Source organism: Aythya marila, assembly GCF_965140915.1.
Source record: "Aythya marila genome assembly, chromosome: 27".
Taxonomy (NCBI): Eukaryota; Metazoa; Chordata; class Aves; order Anseriformes; family Anatidae; genus Aythya; species Aythya marila.
Window position 1 is genome coordinate 1,351,023 of NC_139068.1, and position 23,555 is coordinate 1,374,577.

Consider the following 23,555-nt stretch of genomic DNA (forward strand, 5'->3'; position numbering starts at 1 on the left):
TTTGGTAAAGATAAGCGTGCCCCTCCCTCCCCCCCTCCAATGTGTGGTGATCAATACACACAACAGCGCGGGGTCAGTCACGTGGGAAAGCTGCAGTGGCCCTGGGGTGGTGAGGAACAGGGTGTCTGGGGGTCTGCGTGTGTGAGTGAGACGATGGCTAAAAAAAACCCGGTCCCCTCCCTCCCTCCCTCGTTACCCCCCACTCCCCTGGCAGAATCGGACCCGGCCCCCCTGTGGGAGGCAGCGGGGAGCGGGCAGAGGCTGCCGGGACGGTGGCTGTGGCAGCGCTGGCCGTCCCGGTGCCCTTTGCCATCCAGTCACCGTCACCAAGTGCCTCCCTGCCCACCTTGGCATGAGGCCCTGCGCCCTTACCCTGTGCCTGCCGTCACCCCGAGGGGCTCGGACACACGGCACGGGGGCTGTAAAATCAAGGCCAATAAAACGCTGCCACAGGACCTGCCCTGTGCTGCCTGACAGACCTAAAGCTGCTGTGGAAACAAATCCAGCCCTAAGACATCACAGCGTCAGAGAGGAGATGCTTTTCCTTCCAAGCTCTGAAATGTGCTCTCACGGGTCCCTCTGGTGCTGCCTGACACCGGCTCGGTCCTGTCCCAGTGCCCCCTGCCCCTGGGAGTCACTGGCTGTTCATGGCAAGACCAAACATCACTTGTATTGCTAGCAAAAGTGCATCGTAAAAAGAAGTGTAAACGCATTTTTCCCCCCTCCCCGCCCCGCACGCACCCAGCACTTCTCGCCGTACCAGAGACCACAGCGCTCGTCACCACAGGCATTAACGAAAGGGGAGGGGAAACCTAACGGGGGACAGGGGCAAGGGGCCCTAACGAAAGAGCAGAATTCGGTAACACTGAAGATGACGGTCAAAGACTGACAACTCAGCACTCTGCACCGAGACTCACTTTAAATTAACTTAAGAGACAAAGAAGCAACAGAAAAAAAAAATTCCTCCTTAGCCCACTGCTCTCGAAATTGTCTTCTGCTTCTTCTAAGACAGCGACGTTTTAGAGTCTGTAGAGTTGATCCCCGTTTCAAACTAGGTATAGACTCAGAAGCAAGTGACGCTGTGGATTTGTTTCCGTTTCTTTTTTCTTTTTTTCTTTTAGACGGACGCAGGAACTTCAGCGAAGTCGGGCTTGGTTCGAGTAAACGGCCACGCACTGGGCGAGTGGCGGAGGAAAGGACAAGCAGTTTGGGGAGGCCCCGCTCCCTGCCTGCGCGTGGGGCGCCGGGGGAGGCCAGCTGGCTCGGCCCCTGCCCCGTCCAAACCGAGGGGCCGCCGCCGCCGGCTCCACGGGTCAAGATCCAGCCACGGCCAGAGGGAGAGGAGCCCTCGCGCACGCCGCTCCACCCGGCCCCGGCAGCTCACTTGCGACGCTTGGTGGTTTTCCTCTTCCTTCTCTTGAAGAAACAGCAGCACCTGGGGACAGAGGGGACCAGTCAGTGCCCGGGCCCAGATGGGATCAGCACCCCCAGGGGATCAGGGGACACAAAGCCTTTGGCAGCCTGGAGGGCCCCACCCGGGGCAGAATTGCCCCAGCACATGGCCTGGGTCGGGTGCAGAGCGCAGCGATGGTCACAGCAAGTGATGCTCACCGTGGTGGCACTGGCCCTGGCACGCAATGACAGCCACGGCAAACACCGCCCGCTGGAGCCAGGGGCTCCCCGAGAGGGACCGGCCCCAGCTGTGTGTGCGGGCACTGTGCCGGGTTTGGGAAGGAGCTGGGGGTGGTGGCCCTGCAGGGACGCCACTCGTTGGGTCCCCGTGAGGAGCTGCAGATGTTTGCTGGGCTGCTCCTCCCCCAGGGGGGCAAGGCAAGGCACCACAGCCCTGACCAGCCCCAGGGGACAGGGCCGGGACGCATCCTTACTTTGTATCGTCTGTCACCTCCACCTCGGTGGGGGCTGTGATGGGGGCGTTCGAATGTCCTGCAGTCGGGTCATCTGTGTTCAGCTCTCCGTTGGTGGAGCTCATCACCTGTGGGGAAGCCAGTGTCAGTGCGGGGGCATCCTGCGGGGCACCGGCTGGTCCTCAGCCTCGTCCCCAGCCCCGTGGCAGCCCCAGGTGGTGGCACAGCCCCCCTGTCCCCCCCACCCCAGCCCTGCCCTGCAAGAGCCAAGAGCACCAGCATCCCCACACGGGGCAGGAGGACGGTGCCCTCGCCCAGCCAGCACTGCTCCGCCTCGGTGCTGAGCACAGCCGATTGCAATGACCCCGGGTCCCCTGCACACCCCCACAGGACAGGGGTTGCTGGCGGCCCCGTGACGCTGCTCGCTGCCCCACGTCATCCTTCTGCCAAGCCAAGCACCCAGACACAGCTCTCGTCGTTGGACCCCAAGCCTTGGCACTGCTGGGCCCTGTGGGGCCGAGCCCAGCACCCATCCCACAGGCTCCTGCCAGCACCCAGGGCCCCTGCCCGCTCACAGGCAGCAGGGCCGAGAGGAAAACCCGGTCACCGAGGCAGGGATGGGGTTGGCACAGGCAATGGGGACTTGCCTGAAAACCCCTCTGCTGCTCCCGCAAAGCCAGGAGTACCCTGGGGGATGCGCAGGCATCGCCAAGCTGTTTGTCCCATGAGGACGTTTGGCCCTTCGCCGGCTCACAGAGCTGCCGGCCGACAGCCACCGTGCCCAGCCAGCGGGGCTCCTTCAAGCGACAGCCCCCTGAAACCAGCCTGGGGACCCGTGAGCCACCAGCACCCCCTGCAGCACCGGGCGCGGGCGCAGATGGGAGGGAGGCCGGCAGAGCAGGAGCAGGGAGCAGCCGCAGGGGCAGGGAGGGGACGCTGGAGGAGCGGGGCAGGCTGAGCTGTCCCCACGGCCTGCCCTGGCCCTCACGATGGGAGCTGAGCGAAAGCCCAGGACCCAGCGGCTGTGGAGATCCGTCACGGAGCAGCAGGAACGAGCAGCGGCGGTGGGGACGGCAGCAGAGACGGAGTAAGCAGCACAGGCCTGGCTGGGGGGGGGGCTGAGGGGCCCCTGGTGCAGGTGTCCCCCCCCCAAACCGCGCAGACTGGAGCCGGCCAGCCCGAGGCAGGGGCAGGAGGCGGCGAGCAGGGGGCTGGTGGCGCAGGGACGGGACCAAGGCGGGGAGCCGAGGCTGAGGGCTGCCCAGGGAAAGGGAGGAGAAGCCGGGCTCAAAGCCGCCGCTCCATTCGAGCGATGGAGGCGAAGGGAAGTCCCCACCGGGGGTACGGCCGTGTCCAGCACAGACACGGAGCAGAGCCGGCGCTGTGCCCGTCTCCAGCTGCCCTCCGAGTCCCAGCGGCAGCCCCGGGAAGCAGCGCCAGCCTCGGCTGCGAGCCGGGAGCAGGGCCCCGGGCATCACACGGGGACAGCCCTGTGCCGGCGTGTCGCAGCCTGGCCAAGAGCCCAGCGTGCGCAGCCCCGGGGCTGCTGCCTGGCACGGCCGGCAGGCACCCTGGGGCCTGGCGTGGGTTGGCTCTGCTTTCCCCCAAGCCCGCCCATGCCCTTGGCGCGTGGTTGCGTGTACCTGGACGGACCCCCCGAGCCTGCCGGCTGCCAGGTGAGCTCCCAAAGGCTCCTCGGCAGGCTGCCCACCGGCCTGAGGATCCCACAACTCCGTCCCCTCGGGCGGCTGCTCGCGCCAGGCAGGAGGAACAGAATGAAAAGAAACAAAAGAAAAGAAAAGAGGAAGAAGAATGGGGGAGAGAAGGGAAGAGGTGGAGGGAAAGGGCGGGGAGAAGAGTGGCAAAAGGAGTCGAGAAAATAAGACATGCAAAAGCAAAACCATGACCGGAGCAGCTCAAGTTTGTGGTTGCGGAGGGCGCTCGCCCTGCGCTGTCCCGGTGGCTCCTCCCTGAAACCGCTGCTGGGACACGGGGGGCTCTGCACCTCCCTGCCACGCTCACACCACAGCCCCCACAAAGAACTGGGCTCTTCCCTCCGCATTTGGCAGCTGGGGCCACCCCGCCCCACGGAGCTCAGCCGCCCTGCGTGGGGCTGGCAGCCACTCTGCCGAGGCGGGTGCAGCTCCTTGTGGTGACAGCACGAGGAACCGAGCTGCGCCGTGCCTCAAGGGCTCCCCCAGCGATGCAGCACCGCGCTGCCAAACCCTCAGCATGACTGCTGGGGGTCATCGGATCCCCAGGTCCCAAACTGCTTCAGTGCTGTGGGAGTTTTGTGCTCTGGTTTCCCCACAGCCCTCGAGGAGAGAAGTCAAGCACGGCACTTCTCAGGTGCTGGAGGCAGAGGGCAGAGCTCACTGGGGGCAAGTTCCCAGGAAGGAGCCAGATGCGCTCTGGAGACGCTGCACCTCCCTAGGGACGCTGCCCAGTCACCGGCCACCCGGGGCTGACGCGTGGCTGCAGGAGGACGGGCGCTGCGTGCTCGGCTCCAGCCCACCTGCTCCCCTTGGATGCTCAAACCAAGAAGACCAGGGTCCGTACAGGACAGCTTGGGGAAACGTGTGAGGTTTGCTCTTGCTGGCAGCAGTCCCCAGACCATGCTCCCTGCACAGCCACGGCACCAGAGTATGGCTGGCAGCTCGGCCCATCGCTCTGCCCTGCGCTGCCCCCAGCTTGGCCCCACGTGCCCGGTGTGGGGCCACACGCTGCTGAGCCGCCCCACACAGCCTCCCAGAACACCCCTCCCTCGTCCCGTGTCTCTGTCCCAGTGGTGAAGAGAAGTGGCACAGCAAACAGAGCAGCGCGTTGCCCCGGGGGGATGCAGCACCCGGGGGCATCGCCCTTAGCACCACGGTGGCTCGGCGTGTCCCGTGCTCACACCCAGCAGTGCTAAGCCCCGCTGGAGCTGGAGCTGGAGCTGGAGCTGGAGCGGGAGCTGGAGCCCAGCCCTGGCATTTCCCAGCTGTGCTCCAGCCTCCTGCAGCTGCTTCCCCCCGGCTTCTGCCAGCCACCTGGACCCGGAGACACAGCCCAGGGTCCTCCACAAGCCTCAAGCCCAGACCCACAGGGAGGAAACCCTCCAACAGCCAGCACAGGGAAAAAGGACGCCGTTGTCCCTCCTCCATGAAGAGCCCCTGATGGGCGCTGCATGGATCAGAAGCCCAAGTCACGCGTGACCTCGGTGCTGTGCCCCGGCCGGGGCCGTGCTGCTGCTCACCTGGTGTTTGGTGTGTGGCTGTGCTTTGTCTCTGTTCGGGGGCTGCACCTGCACCTCGCTGTGCATCGTGCCGATGGGGGTGGGCTGGGAACACAAGCACAACGTCAGCTGCGCCCCAGAGGCCCTCCCGCCACCCACCACCGCCTGCTCCAAACGTACAGAGCAGCTCGGAATCGGGGCCAGACCCCAGCCCCTTCACCTCCCCGCCCGGTGTGTGGCTGCACTGAGCCCACGGAGGGTGCCCGTGGCAGAAATCGAGTCACCAGCTCGGCCACTGGGTTCCCCTTAGCTCCAGGAGCCTCCAGCTCCCGTGTGACAGCTCCGATTCCCCAGCTCGGAGCTGGATTTGGGGCCCTCCTTCACACGAGCGCCCCGCACCATCCCCGGCTCCCTCCCCACTCACCAGCGGTTTCCCTGCCCAGTCGTATTCGTAGTCGAACACGTAACCGTTCCTCTCGAACAAGTCTGTGAAGAGCTTCCGCAGGTAGTCATAGTCGGGCTTCTCGAAGAAATCCAGTCGCCGCACGTAACGCAAGTACGTGGCCATCTCCTCTGCGGGGACAGAGCGGGCTCAGTTGGGGCAGGGGGACAAGGTGCCAGGCCAGCAAGGGGCCAGGCTGGGGACAAGGACAGGCCACGCAGAGCCCTCACCTGGGAAGTTCTCACAGAGCACCTCCACTGGAGTGGCTCTTTTGGTGTCGCCGATCTTCTGATACCTCTCCTTTAGCGTGTCGGCCTGGCAGAGACAAGGAGCAGGTGAGGAGGAGAGGGGGAGGCACTGGGCGCTGTCAGACAGGCAGCGGGGTCTTGGTGCCCCTGGCCCCGGTGGCAGTGAGAGCTCACTGCTGGGAACCTGCCCGGGGCAGGCTGGGGGTGAGCGCAGCACCCAGACAGCCACTGGGACGGTGGCTGGGATATCCACAGAGGGGGGGCACCAAGAGGGGGCCCCTGCAGACACTCAGCACAGCCAGGGTCAGGCACAGAGCTCAGAGCAACAGCCCTGGACTCCACCGAGGCGTCGACCCCAGGGGCCAAAGCTTTCTTCCCCCATTCCTGGCTGCTGCCCGGGGCAGAGCCAGAGCCATGTGGCAGCCACGCGTGGGGACAGCAGGAGCTGGCGATTACCTTGAGGCCTTGCCAAGGAAGGCTCCCGCGGAGGAAGTACATAAACATGTGTCCTAACGCTTCCAAGTCGTCCCTGCGGCTTTGTTCTGAGCGGGGCAAGAAGCAGTCATAAGCACATTCCCACCACAGCCCCCTTCCCTGTCCCCACCAGCTCCCACAGCACCCCACGTCCCCTGCCAACCCCCCAGGCTGCAGCAGAGGCTGTTTGTCCCCAGCCCCACCACCAGCAGGGGGGAGCTCGTGCCCCGCAGCCCCCTTCCCTCCCCCTTTTGGCCAAGGCAGGGCTGGCGGCACGGCGCACACGCACCTTTCCCCAGGTGGGTGTTGATGCTCATGTAGCGTGCTGTCCCCGTCAGGCTCTTGTGCTCTCGGTAGGGGATGTGTTTTTTGGTCTCGGGGTCTATATACTCTTTGGCCAGGCCAAAATCGATGATGTGGATGGTGTGCTGCCGCTTGCTGCCCGGCCGCCCCACCAGGAAGTTCTCTGGCTTGACGTCTCTGTAGATCAGGCTTTTGGTGTGGACGTACTCCATCCGCGTGATCTGGGGGCAGGAGGGGAGGTCAGCACCGCGGTGGAGACGCGCCAACCGCAGCCACGGACACAGCGCCCCGTGCCCTCCTCCCTCGGGCCCTATTCTGCTCAGACTGCCTCGACCCAGCCAGCAGCCCGGCTCCCCTCACACAGAGGTCCAACCGCACCTCTGACAGTCACAGACACCTGGCCGTGCCTGGAGCAGGGCGAGGCAGAGCACAGCTCAGCCAGGGCCACCCGGCACGACCCACCCTGCTGGGCACAGGGAACGGCCCCGTGCCTCGTCCCTCCTGTATCAGGGAGAGCACGAGGGATGAGGAGAGGCCCGCCTGGCGCTGGGGGCCCCACGCAGCCCCCCGGGGAGGTGCGGTGCTCACCAGCTGGATCGCGATCATCAGGACGGTCTTGAGCGTGAAGGTCCGATCACACAGATCAAAGAGATCTTCCAGGCTGGGGCCGAGCAGCTCCAACACCATGGCGTTGTACTTCCCGCAGGGGCCAAAGTAGTAAACCTGAGGAATTCCTTCTGCAAGAGACAGAGCGGGGGCTGTCAGCGGTTGCGGCGGGGCCGAGCAGCACGCGGCCACGATGCCACGGCCACGCCGCTCCCGCAGCCAGCACGGGGGCTGCTGGTGGGGGGTCACCGCAACGCCCTCACCCCAGGCTGCAGGCAGCCCAGCTCTGCTCCTGGCAGAAGGGCGAGGGAGACAGCTCCATCTGCACCCCTGACAGCTGCAGGGGAAGTGGGGGATAAGAACTAAATAAAAAGGGATCAAAGATCAGATGTGGCTGTGTAAGGACAGCCTCTCCCAGCTGAGCAGATGGACGGAGTGGCTCGGGCTGGGGAGCGAAGCTGCAGAAGGTGCAGCCACCTCTAGAGAAGTCTCTCCCTGCCCCGGCCCCATCGCCCAGACACTGGCTGCCCGCAGCAGCTCAGCCCCGGCCCCGTACCTGCATTGCCAAGCTGCTTGTAGAACCGATACTCCAGGTGCAGCTGGGGGGCCCGGGACTTTATGGGTTCCTTGGAGGAGAGAAGGAGAAGAGGTGAGGCTGTGGCACAGAGCGGGATGCTCAGGAGGTCTGGCTGGCAGACCCCTCCTTCACAGGTTGGCAGCAGCTGGGGCTGGCAGCATTCAGGGGTGAGAAACAACAGTGCAAAATGAAGACAAAGAGGCAGGGGATGGGGAGAGGAAACCAGCCCACGCGGGAGCCTGATCCGACCCCTCCAGAGAGAGCCAGGGGCCGGGGGAGGCGTTCACAGAGCTGGTGTTGGCGGCACCACACTCTCCAGGAGCTCTCTGCGCTGGTACCAGCTGAAGGGGTGCTGACAGCAGGCCACAGCCAGCTCCTGGTGAAGCAAAGCCCCAGCTGTTCTCCCCAGGGCTGCATCACCCCACCTGGAGTGACGCTGGCTGCCTGCATGCCCTCAATTCCTAGCAGCAAGCGCAGCTCCCCTACGCAGCCTGTCCCGACCCACTTTAACAGGCTGGGCAGGGCGAACAATTGCCCTCTGAGGCTGCCCAAACGTTCCCCCCCACCACCTCGGACCACAAAAAGACTCACCAATTTGATAGCTACGTATTCGTTGGTGTAGAGGTTCTTTCCTGCAGGGAAAGACAGAACAAAAGGCATTGGAAGTGAGCGAGCCTTTGCATTACGCCCCCCCCCACGCCCGCTGCAGTCCCCAAGGGACTGCACAACATCCCCAACAGGTTCGGCAGCTCCCAAACCCAGAACCAGGCCTCGAGGCGTGAGCAGGAGCCGGAGCCCACTGCGCTGCGTTGCAACACGCCTGCTAATTACCCCCAGATGGGGCACCCGCATTCCTCCCCCGGCTGCTGGGGGCCGCTGCCAAGCTCGCTGGGAGGGGGCAGCTTCCCTGCGCCGGCCGTTCCTCCCCGGGGGGCTGCTGCAGCCGCCCTGCTCCGGGACGGGGCCGGGAGGAAGGGGAGGCCCCCGGGGCTGCAGGGGCAGCGTGGCTGCAGGACCGAGGCCCAGCACCCAGCCTCCCCCCTTGGGTCCCACCGTTAGATGGAGGCGAGGCAGCGGGGCTGGGAGGAGCTGAGGAACGGCACTGAGCCCAGCAGCAGGGAGGATTTAGGCCCTCAGGTGCCCCGGCTGGGAGCAGCCCCGCACGGCCCCGCGCTGTGCGAGGAGCTGAAGGCACCGAGGTGCTGTGGGAGGGCTGGAATGCCTTTGGGGGCCCAGGAGAGTTGGAAGAGCTCCCCCACTGCCCCAAAGCCCCGCTGATGGCTTCCTACAGAGCTCAGCACCTTCACTGCAGGGTTTTCACGCCCCCAGCTACAGAAAGGTTCAGCTACGGTGTCTGCGCCACGGCCAGGAGGGCAGGAGGAAGGTGCTGCACCTGGGGAGCGTCAGCACCACCTCTGCCCGAGGTCCACAAAGAAAAAGGTGAGAGGTTTGCAAATGGCTCAGAGCCCCTGCTGCCAGAGCTCTCCGGGCCACCAGGGCCATGCAGGCAGCCCCTTCCCACAGCACAAGGGCCAGCAGCCGCCCCGCTGAGGCTCGGAGCTGCCTCTGTCTCCTCGGATTTCCTCGCAGCAATTTGCTCAGGGCACAGGCTCCTCCTGGCATAAGATTTCATCTGCTCCGACTGCTGCTCTCCACCTGAAGCAGCAATAAATCCTCGCCGGGTGACATCAGAGCCAGCTGCTGAGCGCCAGAGTCAGCGGCAGGATTACGGGAGGAGGGATGAATGGGAGGCATTAACAGAGCGGCTCCCGCTAGGACGGGGGGAGGCAGGATGGTGTTGGGCCCCCGCGTGCCCTAGCCACAGAGCCTTGCTGCTAGGTCCAAAAACTCACTGCTGCCTTCAGGGCAGTAACATGCAGCCCTAAAACCATGGCAGGGTTTTCCCTGAGGCTGGGCTGGGTCTTAATAGGGCAAAAAAATCAACAAATACACGGCAGGAGAGCTGCAGCCCTGCTGCTGGTGGGACACTAAAACCGGCCTGTAAGGGAGCTGGCCGAGAAACGAGTCCAAATCACTTGATGCCCCCAAATCATTTCATACCCCCGTGGTTTGTCTCCTCCTGTGGTGCTCAGAGGGCTGGGACAAAGCTGCTAGGAATGAGGAGCAGGGAAAAGCACTGGCAGCTTGGATGCCCCAAAATTGCTGCGTCCTGGGGCTGCCCCGTGAGCAGGCAGCACCGCTGGCCTCACAGAACCAAAGGGGGCTTGGAAGGGGGGGAATAAGAAAAAAAAAAAAGTGTCAGGCCGGGAGGCAGCAAGCAAATATTTGCCCTTGCAGAGGCCTTTGCCCTGCTCAGCGCTGGCGGCGCCTCCAAATGGGGCTGCGAGCACCTGCACGGGGCTGCCCGTCAGATCACCGCCACGCCGCGGGGCTGGGGGCAGCCAGGGGGGCCTGGCTGAGCCGCGTCACATTTAAAAGCCAGCCCTGGCTTTCTCTTAACACTCCCATGCCCCCCTCCCGAGGGCAGATTTGGCAGCGGTGGGATCAGGCACCTGCTCCTGCACATCACGGCCCAGAGAGGGGCTGGGCTCCGCGCCGTGCCCCCAGACCGAGCTCCTGCCCTCAGCAGCAGCACAATGGCACCGCCGGGGCTCGTTGGGCTCCTGTGGCCCCCGTGCGAGGCAGCCCCATGGCACAGAAGCTCCCAGCAGTGGCCACGAGCTGCCTCGGCACAGGCAACGACAGCTCCTCGGAGTGGTGCTTTTTAATAGATCAGAGGGAAGGAAGAAAAAAAAAAAAAAAAAAAAAAGGTTATTTTAGAGTTTGACCTTCCTCTGCAGGAGGCTGTGAAAGACCAAGGGGAAAAACCAGCGTGAGCTGTCCGCGAGGGAGGCCAGCGGCTGCCCAGCAGCAGGCCGGGGGCTTTCCTTTTCTTTCTTTTCCTTTCCTCTCCTCTCCCGCAGCTGCCCAGGAGCTGCCTGGCAGCGCTGCAGCTCGGACCCGTTGTGGCACCCAGCTGAGGCTGCTCTGAGCCCTTCACGATGGGCGAGTGGGTGAGGACATCTCCACAGAGCCGAAGCCGGAGCAGCGTTCAGTGCAGCGCGCTGACCACTGCCTGGATTTTCTTAGGTTACCATCTGTGCCCCCAGCAGCAGCCCGTGGGCAAGCAGGAGCCTGCAGGCCGTGGGTGAAAGCCACAGCTCAGGCTTGGGAACGTCCCCAGCAGCTCACGCGCTCCCTGGGCAGGGACACGTCCCCAGCAACCTGCTGCTGGCTCGTACGCTGCACAAGGACCCACTGCTGTCTTCCTCTCCCTCCCCGATGCTGTTTTAATTTTTAAAGAGAAGTTAACTTCCATCTTCTAACTTCGAAGGAAGACAGCTGCCATATTTCCACTCTGGGGTGGTGAAGAGGGGCAAGCACAAAACCCCACAAACAACGAACGTCCACAAGTTGAGTGTAAGAAGACCAAAAGCAGCAGCTCCTGCCGGATCCCCAGATCCTCATCCCACCTCCCCAAGGCAGCACGGACAAACGGCTGCTCCTGCCTCCGAGGCAGCTCTGGGGCAGTCCGGCACTTGCACAGCACCCAGGTGCTCCAGGCTCCAACCTCAGACCTTTCTGGAGTGTTTTTCCTCCAGCAGCACTGTTACACCCAGCCACGGCCTGGCGCAGTGAGCAGGATGCCAAGGGCAGCGCGGACACCGAGGGGGGATCCACGCACAGCTCTGGCAGCCAGGAAGCCCTGGCCAAGTCCTTCCCCTTCTGGCTGCCCGCAAGCGCCCCACACCTCCAATAAAAGTTTATTTTTATTAATTATGTTTAACAAACGGCCCCTGAGTTTGCACACCTCCAAACCTCGGAGGACATGTGTCCCCAGCCAGGGGCTGAGCGGCGCCTGCCTCCCGGCGCAGTGGAGTCGGGCAACGCGGCACCTGCTCAAGGACAACTTCATCCCTCTCCATCCCCCGCTGCTGGGAATGGAGGAGTTGCCTCCAAACGTGTTTCTGCAAGATCTCTGGGCTTTTTTTTTTTTTTTTTTTTAAAGGAAAAAGCACAAAGAATTTTTTTTTTTTTGAAGCGCTGAGTTACACTTTGGCCTCCACAACCTGCCTGCTTTGAGGACTGAACGCTTCCTTCCCAGGGGAAACCTGGGTGCCCAGCATGCCAGGGAGCATCCCTGCTTCCACCACCACGGCACAGAGGGATCCCTCCTGACCCCTGCAGCTCCTCTTGAGGAATCCCTACTTAATGTCAGGTCTCAAGGGCATTCCCGGGCCCTGAGGCAGCTCAGAGGCACACCTAAGGAAGAGCGATGCGATTTTAGAAGAGCCACGTAGCTGTGGCTCATGCTGCTGCAGTGAGGTCTTGTGCTCAGCCCATGACGGCATTAGGGGTAGGCTCTGTGGGGTGGGACGGGGTAGGAAAAGTGCACAGAAGGCCCAGAAGCTGCCCTGCACTGCCCTGGTGCCATACCCAGAACACAAGGAGCCTGGTCAAATCAGGCCTTCGTGCTGAGCAGCAGGATCAGCCCCAGCTGTTTTGGCTTTCTGCACAGTTCCCCTCCAACTACAAGAGTTTGGGGAAAAGCCCAAAATAAAGCAGGGCACAAGAGCAGGACCTTGGAGGATGTGCAGGGCTGGAAGGGGTGGCACAGGCTCCGAGGGCACCCGGTCCCAGGCATGGGTGAAAGGAGCAGCTGCTGGGCCCAAACCCCAACGCTGCCGGGAGCCTCCCTCCCCTGGAACAGGCAGGAAGGAGCAGAGCTCTGCCCGCTGCCAGGGACGGACCCTCAGCCACGGGTCCTGCAATTTAGCAGTGATCCCAGCGGGGAGGTCGGGGGCAGGATGGTTGAGGCTGGCAGCAGGCAGTCTGTGGGGCTGGGAAGAGCTGACACCAAGCTACCGTTACCTCCCCGCACGCAGGGCTGGCTCGCCGAGGTGGGGAAACAGGGCCAGGGCTGCCGGCGGCTCAGGGCAGCCTCCACCTCTGCTCCTTTCAAACCCCAAGGGCCCACCAAGACCCCGCCGACTGCAGGCTTTGCTCGGAACTTGGCTCGACAAGGCGCTGGTTGGAACACGGCGCAGCAACGAGCCCCACGGCGGCACGAAGCCCCAGCCTCTCCGGGGAGCGGCTCTCTGCCAGCTCCCTCCGGCACAGCCCTTTTCCCAAAGCGCTCGCAGCGCAGCCAAGGCTGACGCCCTCCCTGGCACCGGCTCTGCCGACGCATCCAACGCGCATTCCTGGAGGCAGCCAGCCTGCACCACGGCCCTGCCCGGCCTCTCCTGGCTGCCCAATGCTCACCGGGGAGTTAAAAGCCTGCTGAAAACCTCCTGGGGCACTTTGCCTCCTTGGGAAAGAACAACCCCCCCCCCTTACCCCGCTCCGAGGAAGAGTTTGCTTTTGAATCTTTCCTGATAAATGTGGTTCAGAATTGAAAGTGACCGCGAGAATTCTGGGGTTTTGTTCAGCCCTTTTTCTCTCCCCTCCATAAAGTTTCAGGAGGGTATGTGAAATGAGCCGGTTTTACCAACCAGGGAACTTCCCCAGAACAACACGCTGCCCCTTCCCCAGCAGCCCAGCGCCACGCAGACCTCCCGAGGCACGGGGCACAGCAGGAGGGCAGCATGGGGAGCTCTGGGAGCACAGCGGCACCTCGGCACGCGTCATCCTCTGAGGGATCCTGCACCAGGACCACCAGGACTGAGCTTTAGCGCAATCCATGAGGAACCCCCAGAGCAACAGGTATGGGAAAGAGACAGAAACATCTCTGCAATCGGTCCGTCAGCTCTGAGAGGGGGTTTGGGAGATGAAGCACAGCGGGGAGGTGCCGAGGGAAAGAAAGCCCCGCGACAGGAGCGTGAGTTACCCCAGCACACGATGCCTCCGCACCCGCGTGGCTGGTCAGCATCCTTAGTGCCCACACCAGCTCCTCCTGCTGCAGGAGGACGACGCAGCGATCACGGCACAAGCAGGCATAGCAAGGACAGAAGAAGCCCTTCTCACCTAGACGGAGCTCCCCAAAATTGCCGCATCCAATCTTCTTGCCGACGCGGAAGTTGGGACCCACCATTAAGACTCCCGAGTTGGTTCCAGCACTCCGGCTTCCATGACTGCTCCTTCCTCCACCCGTCTTGGACATCCTTTTACCTTCCTCCAGCTCCCCTTTCCCTCCTCTCTTATCAAAATCCATAAGTTTGTGATACCCCGGCCTCTCCACGGTTACGCTGCTGCCATACAAATCCCAGAGCTGCCGAAAGTTGAGGGGCGAGGAGAAAAGAAGCGGGGCTCTCCTTGGTTAATACACCATCCCGGTGCGATGGGAGGGAGGGGCGTGGAGAAGGAGGGAGAAGCGGCCACCCACGGGTGCTGGGCTACGGAAACGTTAGTGCTTTCCGAGGTCCCGCCGGGATTGTCATCGTCGCCAGTTACAGGGAGCTCTTTGGTGGAGAGAACATCCTGCGGAGATGGTCCTCCCGGCGCGGCTCCTCGCTCGGCGAGCTGCGGAAAGAGAGGGAGAAAATGAGCACGAGGTGATGGGGAGGGAGCTGCCAAGAGGGAGCCCCAGCGCCACGATGGCTCCCATCTCCCACAGAGCACGGCCCACTAGCGATGACAAAGGGCATGGCAATGGAGGGCTGGGGGAACAGGAGCAGCACAGCAGGTCCAGCTGTGAAAATGCTGCCATAAATGAATAAAGCCTGGCCACGGCAGGAGGCAAAACAGTGAGTCGGAGCCAGAAGAGTTCCTTTGGGAGAACGACGTCCCCAGGGGGCAGGCTGCTGGCGGTGAGGACGGGCTTTCTCTGGGCACAGCAGCCCCGAGGCCAGCTGCAGCCGGGCCCCGTTACCCCCACTGAGAGCAACTGAGGGCCGGGCACACGTGCACACCGTGCTGTCGCCCTGCCCAGGTGGGACACGAAGCCAGGTCCTGCTCCAAGCAGGGTGATGCCACCCAGGAGGCAGAGCCGTCAGACCGCGATTCTGAAGGATCGCAGCCACCCCCTGCTCGGTCTCTGGCACGGAGGGCGAGGAAACCACGGGGCAGAGGAAGCCAGAGCACGAAACCAGAGCTTGTGCAGCACCCGCAGGGAGCCCCGCTGAGGGACGGCAGGGCTCAGCCCTTGGGCCAGCTCCTTGCCCCGTGCCTACCTGGCCATGGGTTCGGCACAGCCCTGCCGTGCTGCTGACCTGCGGCAGCCCAGCTTCACAGCCAAACCGCCCCCTTGCTCCCCTTTTGGGGGGTGGGACAACAACTCCCCCCGCTCAGCTCCGAGCGCAGCGGTGCTCCCTGCCCGCCCTGAGCTGCAGCGTTCCCTCCCGGCGGCACGGGGCAGCCCGGCTGTTCAACACGGGGCTGAGCGTGCAGAGGGCCAGGCAGGACCGAGAGCACGCCGGGAAGCCACGTGAGAGCCGGCCGGACAGACGGCCACGCGCATGCACAGCCCGCTCCCCACCAGTGCTAATCACCCCGGCTTTTGTTCCCAGGCCCCGCTGGGAGGCAGCCCCCCCCCCCTTCCCCTGCTCCTCTCCAGCTCCAGTTGCCACCACCGACGGCCGCGGCCCTATTACCTAGGGTTAAACAAGCAAACCCACACCCCTCAGCGCTCCGACTGCAGGAAATGAGCACACTGCAAGCCCTGAGGCTCGGCCAAAGCCCATAAAGCTTTTTATTGGCTCTCAATAGCTATTAATAATAATAATTTTTTTAAAAAGGGGGTTCTTGTGCTAAAAGGGTGCACAGGGGGAAGCGGGGCAGGGTCTAAAAGGAATGGAGGAAAAGAGAAAGAAGGGAGGCAAGCCTGAGCTCAGCGAGGGGCAGGACCTGGTGTGCGAGGGGCAGCGGTGGTGGAGCCCCGGGACTGCCCCGTGCTCAGCCCCCGGCCCACGCTGAGCCTCAGGGGCTGCTGCGGGTGCGTGGCACCCATGGGGCAGCCAGGCTTCCTCATGGGCTGGGAGCCCCCTCCTTCCCTGCAGGCTCTGACCTCTGGGCTGAGTCCTCCAGTGCGCCCCGGCTCTGCCTGGAGACCGACAGCAGGCACCCGGCCAGCCCAGGCCCCACTGTCCGGTGCCAGCACTCTTCTCCCCACGCCTCTCAGACCTTCCCTCAAACACCTCCGTCAGCCGCAGACTGCAGGCATGCCCAAGGCTTCATCCACCCCACAACTGCCACAGGAACACCCTACAACAGGCAAAGACAGCCCTGCCACACCGTGCCCTGGCACCCGGCGCCTCTCAGGCTGGGGAAACTGAGGCAGGCAGAGCCCAGCAGCCCCCCGAGCCCTGGCAGGCAGCTGGGGGCTGCCTCCTGCCCCCACGCTCCCTGCCCCAGCAGCTCCGTCCCCATGCGGGCAGGAAGCGGGGTGGGGGCGGCGGCGGAGCAGGGCTTCCCCGCGCTTTGTTCTCCCCCAGCCCCGCGCGCACACGGCCGGCACGTGATATCCTGCTCATTCTTCGCTCCCCTGATAATTTCCGCCCCGGTTCGGCGCACGGCACGGCCCTGCCGCCCGTCTCCCACCTCTACCAGGCCCCAGGGAGCCGATTCCTCCGCAGGGCGTTTCGGGAGCCCCCAGCCCTGGCAAAGGGGAGGCAGACGGCAACGTGCGAGCCGAGCTGCTTCGCACACCGTTCTCAGTTTGAATCAGACCTTTATGCTCAGTCCTGGGGGATTTCATGCCCAGACTGTTTGCACAGAGTCAGGCAGCCGACAGCCAGAGCCCTGGGAGCTCCAGCCCCCGCTTTCAGGATTTTTTATTTTTTTTTTTTTTTTGCGTTATGGGCCAGTCTTTGCATGGGAATTCCAGACAATGGAGCGAGACAGGGCCCTAACAGAAGGGAAAAAATACATTTCGAGCCTTAATAAATACTGCTTCCTGTGAGCACTTGTGGAAACTGCGCTGCCTCCCCCGGCCGAGGCAAACATCCGCAGCAGCACAGCGCGACTGTGGCCCCGGGAGCAGCCTCCAAGAAGAGCCCAGCTCTGAGCCTCAATTTCGGGCTGTGGGGCCCGCTGTGCCAGCAGGTTGCCATGCTCTGATCCCCCCCGTTCCCAAAGCAGGGCGGACGTGTGAGCGAGGACAGGGCCAGCAGCTTCTCCCCGCATTGGGAAGCTATTTTTGCCTCTGAGAAGCGCCAAGGAGAGGCGAGGCCTCCCCGCACCTCGGCATGAAAGCAGGACCCACCTCTCTGCGTGGTTTCAGCGACTGGTCAGGCTTTCCACTGTGTGCCGTACAGCCAGCTCTGGCTCTTCGAATTGAGAACAACCTAATTAGAAACATTTGGTAAAATCCCAGGACTCCGGTTGCTTTGGAGCAAACAGCCCCGCTGGACCTGAGAGAGCCAAACCTGCACTGGTCCGGCACAGCCACCTCCGGACGAGAAACGGGGATCGGGATCTGCCCCACGCTGTCCCCCAGGGGCAGCTGCGTCACGGGGAAAACATGTCCTGGTAAAACCAACAGGCATTTTTGCATTTCCACCACGAATCCTCACCCAGGTCTCACTCAGACAAGAAGCCTCAGAGAAGCACCTTCCAGGCTGCATTTGTTGGCCTGGTGTCAAATCTGATGCAAGATGAGACTAAGAAAACTTCTTTCTTTCTTGGGGGGGGCGGGGGGGAGTAAAAAAAAAAAAAAAAAAAAAGTCCTAAAGTTTGATGGGAGAAATTCCAAAGCAAGCTGTGGTCTTAAAACAAATAAGCACTCCCCTGCAGTGTTTGCAATGTAAAGTGCTCCAACCCAGGGAACCTGAAACTGAAACAAGCTGCAGACAAGTGCAAGTGAGTTGAGCACCTCCCCAAAGCAGAACCGCAGAAACACTGAAAGTACCATAAAGGGGGCAAAACAACACCCAGAGATCATCGGAAAGGCAGAGAAGGGGTTGGTGGTCTTTTGTTTAAGTATTGGGGTCTCTTTTACTTGCCATAAGATTTCAGCTTGCCAGGTCTGCCCCAGTCACATTTACAAGCTATTCCCTGCAGTCACGAGGGTGAGAAAAAGAGGCTGGGGGGTTCTTTTCTTCCATAGAGAAAAACCAAAACAACCCCCTGCAGTTCCAGTGCTATCCCTTGTCTCTGAGACCCAGGACTCAGAGTGAGGCTCCCAACCACATATGCAAGACGAAAACGCTGGAAAAAGTCTTTTTTAAAATTTCTTTCCTGTGAAACCTCGTGGCTGATGAGGAAGGGTTTGTACAATAACATCTGGGGCATATTGTTCTGGGCCCTTTATACACACAGAGCTCCTGGCCCAAAGAGGTTACAATTAAGCAGGGCAAGACAAAAGAGGGGAAGAGGAGGGGAAAAAATAGCGGCCCAGCGCAGGGAAGCGATGCCCAAGGTCACCCCAAGTGAGCCCGCAGCTCTCCTCGGGGCACAGCACGGGCGGCCCGGCCCGGCCACGTCCCGCTGGGCGCTCGCTGCGGCGCTGCCACCTCGCTACCAAGACCCGGCCAAGACGAGCCCCGGTCCCTGCAAGTCCTCAGGACCGTGGCTCAGAGCCGGTCTCCCCATGCACTCTGCGCCTTGCGAGCGGCAGAGAAACACAGCTGCCTCCAGATGAAAGGGAGAGAAAAGCTTCTTGAGAGCACAAGGAAGAAAAGCCCTTGACACTGCGCAGCTCAAAGCGCAGATCCCTGCCAATTAAAAGCTAAAAATAATCACAAATACCCTGATGTCCCAAAGGACAACCCATCAGCTGGCTCCAATATAGAAATCCAGACCAAGAAGCAACCGGTGGCCTTACACAGCTGAAACCAAAACCCAATAAATCTTAAAAGTTTAAGAAGCAGATGAAGTCTTAGCTTACAAGGAGATCAAAAGTCTTAAAACAAAGGAAGATCCAGAGCGTTTAAAATAAGCTGCAGACGGTCCCAGATGATGTCTGGAAAGGTTTGTAGTTAAAATGTGTTCCAGTCTTTGGCACCGGCAGCCAACCCCAGTCATGACGGAACGGGGAAGAGCTGTACCACGACAGGGAGGTTTCCCGGAGCTCTCAAAAAGCCCCACCAGTTTTCCCCAGAGCTCGATCTGTCCCCCAGGAGCCCGCAGTGAGTGGGCAGGACAGAGGCGGAGGTGAGAGAGGGACTGGGGGCAGCTCTGAGCAGAAGCAACCCAGAAGCACAGCGAGCCGTGAGGCACCCGTGCTGCCGGACACCTCCAGCTTTGGAGCAGTCAGCAGAGCGAGCACCAAGACCCAGCCTCCAGGCACGACGGCGGCACTGCCAGCCCCCGCTGCTCCTTCGCTGGGGCCCCCTGGCAATCTGAAAAGCCGTGCGGTCAGCTGAAATTGCACCCTGCCAAAAATAAACAGAGGGCAAGCGGAAGGGGGCGAGAGTTGCAGAGGCTCGCAGTCGCGTGCTGTGGGGATACTGCACGGCTGGGGCCAGGGAAAGTGGCTCCCGAGACCACATTTCGGTGACCTACCTGCAGCTGGAAGGCCTGCGGAGCTTCCCCAGGACATGCTGTCACCTGCACAGCAGCTCTGTTCTTTGGCGTCGGCTGCCGCTTGGGTTGCAGTCCAGCGCCAGCACAAAACCACCCCGCGAGCTCATTCCCTCTGCCAGCCACTTCTCAGCACAGGGACGCTGCTCTCCAGCTGCCCCTGAGGGAAGCAGCGCTGCCGGTGGCAGGGCAGAGGGTAGGAAGCCCCCGGCTGGAGACGAGGCCAATTCACTAAATGCTGGGGACAGCAGCTGGGGAATCTCCTGGGTCTGAGAAAGCAGGAAAGGCCCTCGGTGCTGCAAATGGAGCCAAGCGTGCTCATAAAATTAAGAAGTTTAAACTCAAGCAGCAAAGAGAGGGACATAAACAGCAAGAGGGTGATGGCAACGTCCAAACATTGAGCTGCGACCTCTCCATCTCCCCATCAGGCCAGCGAGGGCACCCACAGCAAGGGCAGGTCTCTGCACTCACGGGGAGAACTCATCCGGGAGTGCACGGAGCTGCAGGATGAAAACAGAAGCTGAAAAGGGGCAAAAAAAAAGGTTCCCAACCTAGTGCTGGGAACTGCAGTGGTACGAAAGGCCCTCCTGAGATGCAGGCTCGACACACGGCCACAAGCACCACGCGCTGATGGGGGCAAGGAGCACAGAGGGCACCAGGTGCTGGAGGAACGAGGCTGCAGCTTGCAGGCAGACCACGCCAGCTACTTCAGAGGGTGGGAGCTGGCCACAAAGCTACCTTCTGTGAACCCCAGCCCTGGACCAAGAGGAAAGGAAAACCTTCTGAAGTCCCAAATCCTTCCTGCTGGGTCTGCAGCGCCCTGTGCTCACTCCCCAGGGCTGATGCGAGGAAGTCACCCTCTGGGCCACAGCTCCTCACTTCAGTACTCAGGGCTCCAAGAAAAACAGCTGCCACAAGAGGGAAAAAGTACAGCTGCCACAAGAGGGAAATCCAGCGGAGTTTAAGGTGCAAAACCCACTTCTCATACCCTGAGAATTCAACAGGTAATCCAAGGTTGTCCGAGCCCAACGCCAACACATCCTGCAGGACAGCCAAGGTGCTTGGCACACCCAGAGCGACGGCAGGAGCCTGCCTGCGTACAGACCCAGCCCCGTTAGTGAGCTGACGGTCAGGAACACGCACGGGCACCTTCACGGCAGGACGGGAGCGCTCCCACAGCTTCGGCATCAACTTCACCACGTGGGTTTAAGACCCCCCCTCTTCCCCAACCATCCCCATGGTGCCAGCGGACCCCGCTCGCTTGCCTTCCCTTCACGCTGCCCGCACAGCAGTGGGATGGCCCCACACAGCACGGCTCCAAGCGCTGCTGCCCGCGCACGGGGCACAAGGAGCAGGCTCCTGCCCTGGCCTCGGGGTGGCACCGCGCTGCGTCGCGTGCTGCCAAGCTCCCCACAACGCAAAGGCTTCACGCTGATGGGCGCCGAGTGGATTTTCGAGGAAACAAGACAATTGGTAGGAGGTTCTTTTGTTATGTGAAGAGTCCTTCCAAGACTTGGACTCGGGCAGTTCACGCTGACCTTTGGCTTGGGCAACAGGAAAGTCGTAAGCTGGAAGCGCAGGCTCCTCTCCCCGCCTTGTGCTGCCAGGCTCAGCGATGCTCCCGAGGGACCCGCTGAGCTTCCTGCAGCCCTGGGCCGCACAGCGCCTCGCTCCTTCCCACTGCAGGAGCGCGATCGGCGCAGACGTGGGTCCACAGCGTGGGCTGTCATCTGCTGCTTCCCCACGAGGAAGAGGGGAAGTTTGCAGCTGGGAGAAAACCCGTCCCCATTCCTCATTCTGGGGAAGGCTCCGACGTGGGCTGAGGAGCCAGGGGGATGGCGCGGCACCGCGAGCTGCTCCATGCCACATCTCCACCAGCTCCTGCTCCGGTCAACTCAAACAAACCCACTCGGCAGCAGAGTGCTCTGGCCCAATTTCCTCCTTCTTCCTCAAGGCAAGAGCGGAGCTTTGAGAGAGGAACTCGGGGCACCCAGCACGAGGCGCGAGCACCTTGCCCAGGAGAGCGGGGCCAGCCCAGCGGTGCCGGAGGGCTGCCGCGTGGTGACAGCCCCTGCGGAGGGCTTTTTGGGGGGGAATCCCTGAAAATCAGGAAGTCCTGAAAGCAGCTGCTTTCCCAGCAAGGCGAGACACTTTGTGGTTTCTGCAGCCACAAGAACGTCACCCCCAGCCCCAGCGGGGTCAGGTTAAGCAGAGAGCCTTGGGGCCTCCTTGCAATTGCCGAGGCTTCTCCCCGCTCACAGCCAGGCGGGACCAGCGCAGCGCTGTTTACTCCGTTTCCTCCTCTGTGCGTTCACGGTGGTGTCAGCACAACAGGAAGCTCTTGTTAAATACTTCATTACTTCACTGCCGACGCAGAGCCGTCAGGGAAGCCGGGCGTAGTGCAGTGTGTTTCAGGAGATGGGGCAGCCTGGCAGCTCCGGCTCAGGGCTGGGATGTCAGGGATCGCAGCTCCGGCTTCCCGGCCCCTCCACATCCCAGCCGTTACGCTGGGATAACCATCCCCCGCATCTGCTTTGGCCATTCCAGCTCCCTGGGGAGACGCTTGGCTCTTTCTCAACTTTTGAGCAGCGCTGAGACCTCAGCAACTTTCTCCCTCCCCCTGCTTCAGAGCATCCTTCAGGGAACAGCCCCAGAACTGGCTGAAGACCTCCCGCCTGGGCCAGCAGCACCGTGCCACGAAAGCCGCTGCAGTAGCTGCCAGGTCAGCGGCCAGCCCGTGCCCGTGAGCAGCCCGGAGCTGAAGGCCCGCAGCCGGCCTTCGGACAGCTTCCTCGCAGGTGGTTCCATCCCTGGGGGCACAAACACCGACACCGCTCCACATCTGCAGGCTGCTGCGGGACCGCGTCACCCACTGCCCGGCAGGCACAGCCCCAACACCGCGGTCACTGCGCCGGGAGCGCCCCAAGCACCGGTCCCAGCTCCGGTCCCCTCTTGACACCGATCAGCCACGGCTGGTCCCCCACAGCCCGCTGGCACAGCGTGGTTTCCCTTTTGGCCCCACCATGTTTGTATAGCGAGGACATTTGCAAGGGAATTTTATCCAAAACCTTTTTTTTTTTTTTTTTAATCCCCCTTCATCCAGGTTGTTTCTTGACAAGAAAAAAAAAAAAAAAAAAGGAATAAAGCCAAGGCTAATGTTTCTACCAGAATTTCTTCTAGTCTTAAGGGAAAAAAAAAAAAAAAAAAAAAAAGCCTGAACTGTAGAAGCAAAGCTTTTAATCCAACATGATCCGAGCATCCTCGTTCCAAACCTCCCCTCCCTTCCTGGCTTCCCAGCTCCCTGTGAGGACATGGTGTGTCCGCGGGAGGACACAGGGCTCCACCCGCACGCGCTCAGCCCCGCAGCACCGGGCACTTGCGGCAGCTCCAGAAAAAAACCACCAGCAGAGCAAGTGACCAGCACCTCCAGCTATGGAGTATAACCCAGAATAAATAATACCAATAATAAAAAAAATACCAAGGAGGAATGCTTTGAGCTTGTGTTAGAGATTAAAGCATTTATCACGCGGGGCTCTATTGCCATACCCCCCCCCTGCAACCCTTTGTGGCTCTCAACCACATCCCAGAAACATCCAAGCCATGAAAATATCAGGATTAAAGAAGTTAATAATAAAGCATTTGATGTTTTAACCCCCTCCCCCCCAACCTCCTGAGCTGTGAAAAAGATGGGTTTTTCTTCCTGCCTTGCAGTGCCTGGCTTCCTCCTCCAGCCACCACACCTAGGCTGCTCTCTGAACCCGAGGAGCTCTCTCCTCGCTGGCCATTCCCTTCCCGGGCAGACATTTCGGCACTGTGCTCCGGTCACTTCTTCACCTCCCGCTCCAAATCTCTCCCAATTTACTTTCTCCCAGCCTCCAAACATTCACGTGTTTTTTTTAACGGGTTACAGCAAACTCTTCAATGCTTTTTCTTTAAGAGGTGTGCACTACATCTTTCCCTCGAAAACAACAAGGGAAGTTGAGCCCCAACACGGCAGCAGAGAAGGTCTCTGTTGACGGGGAGTCCTGCTTCACAGCTCGGCGGCCTGACAAACGCTCAGCTACCCCGAGTTCTCACAATGCAAAACCAATAATGACTCACGCATGATTTCATTGAGATCTGTAGAGGTTACGAGCTGACATTCAAAACCATCCGACTGCTTCAGAAGCCGAATCTCAGCTGTTCTGCACACTCCAGCAGAAACAGCACCGCTAACGATGCGGTTGGGGGAGAAGAGGCTCGACCACCCAAGGCTCTCGCTGCACACGCAGCGTCCCCTCCGCACAGACCCCGACTCAACGGAGAGGCACAAGCGAAGCCCGTTAGCTGCTGCCCAGACAGAACCAAATTGAACAAGTGGCAAAACTGGAGAAAAACACCAAATAGGATTTTTCAGTTCGTGACAGAGCCCAGGTGGGTGCAAAGG

The 23,555-nt window shown here is 61.4% G+C and overlaps 1 protein-coding gene across 4 annotated transcripts in view; it reads right to left on the reverse strand.

The window, feature by feature from the left end:
- Window positions 1–902: 902 nt before the first annotated feature.
- CSNK1G2 (casein kinase 1 gamma 2) overlaps window positions 903–23,555 on the reverse strand; it is a 37,376-nt gene continuing 14,723 nt past the window's right edge. For all 4 annotated transcript variants that reach the window (XM_082780288.1, XM_082780286.1, XM_082780285.1 and 1 more), the window contains exons 2-12: window positions 13,697–14,191; window positions 8,321–8,361; window positions 7,709–7,778; window positions 7,135–7,283; window positions 6,533–6,767; window positions 6,226–6,311; window positions 5,752–5,836; window positions 5,504–5,652; window positions 5,101–5,184; window positions 1,887–1,993; window positions 903–1,435 (exon numbers count right to left, since the gene is read on the reverse strand). In XM_082780288.1, coding sequence (XP_082636414.1) covers window positions 1,381–1,435; window positions 1,887–1,993; window positions 5,101–5,184; window positions 5,504–5,652; window positions 5,752–5,836; window positions 6,226–6,311; window positions 6,533–6,767; window positions 7,135–7,283; window positions 7,709–7,778; window positions 8,321–8,361; window positions 13,697–13,883 — 1,248 coding nt within the window. In that variant the 5' untranslated portion in view covers window positions 13,884–14,191 and the 3' untranslated portion in view covers window positions 903–1,380. The remainder of the gene's footprint in view (window positions 1,436–1,886; window positions 1,994–5,100; window positions 5,185–5,503; window positions 5,653–5,751; window positions 5,837–6,225; window positions 6,312–6,532; window positions 6,768–7,134; window positions 7,284–7,708; window positions 7,779–8,320; window positions 8,362–13,696; window positions 14,192–23,555) is intronic.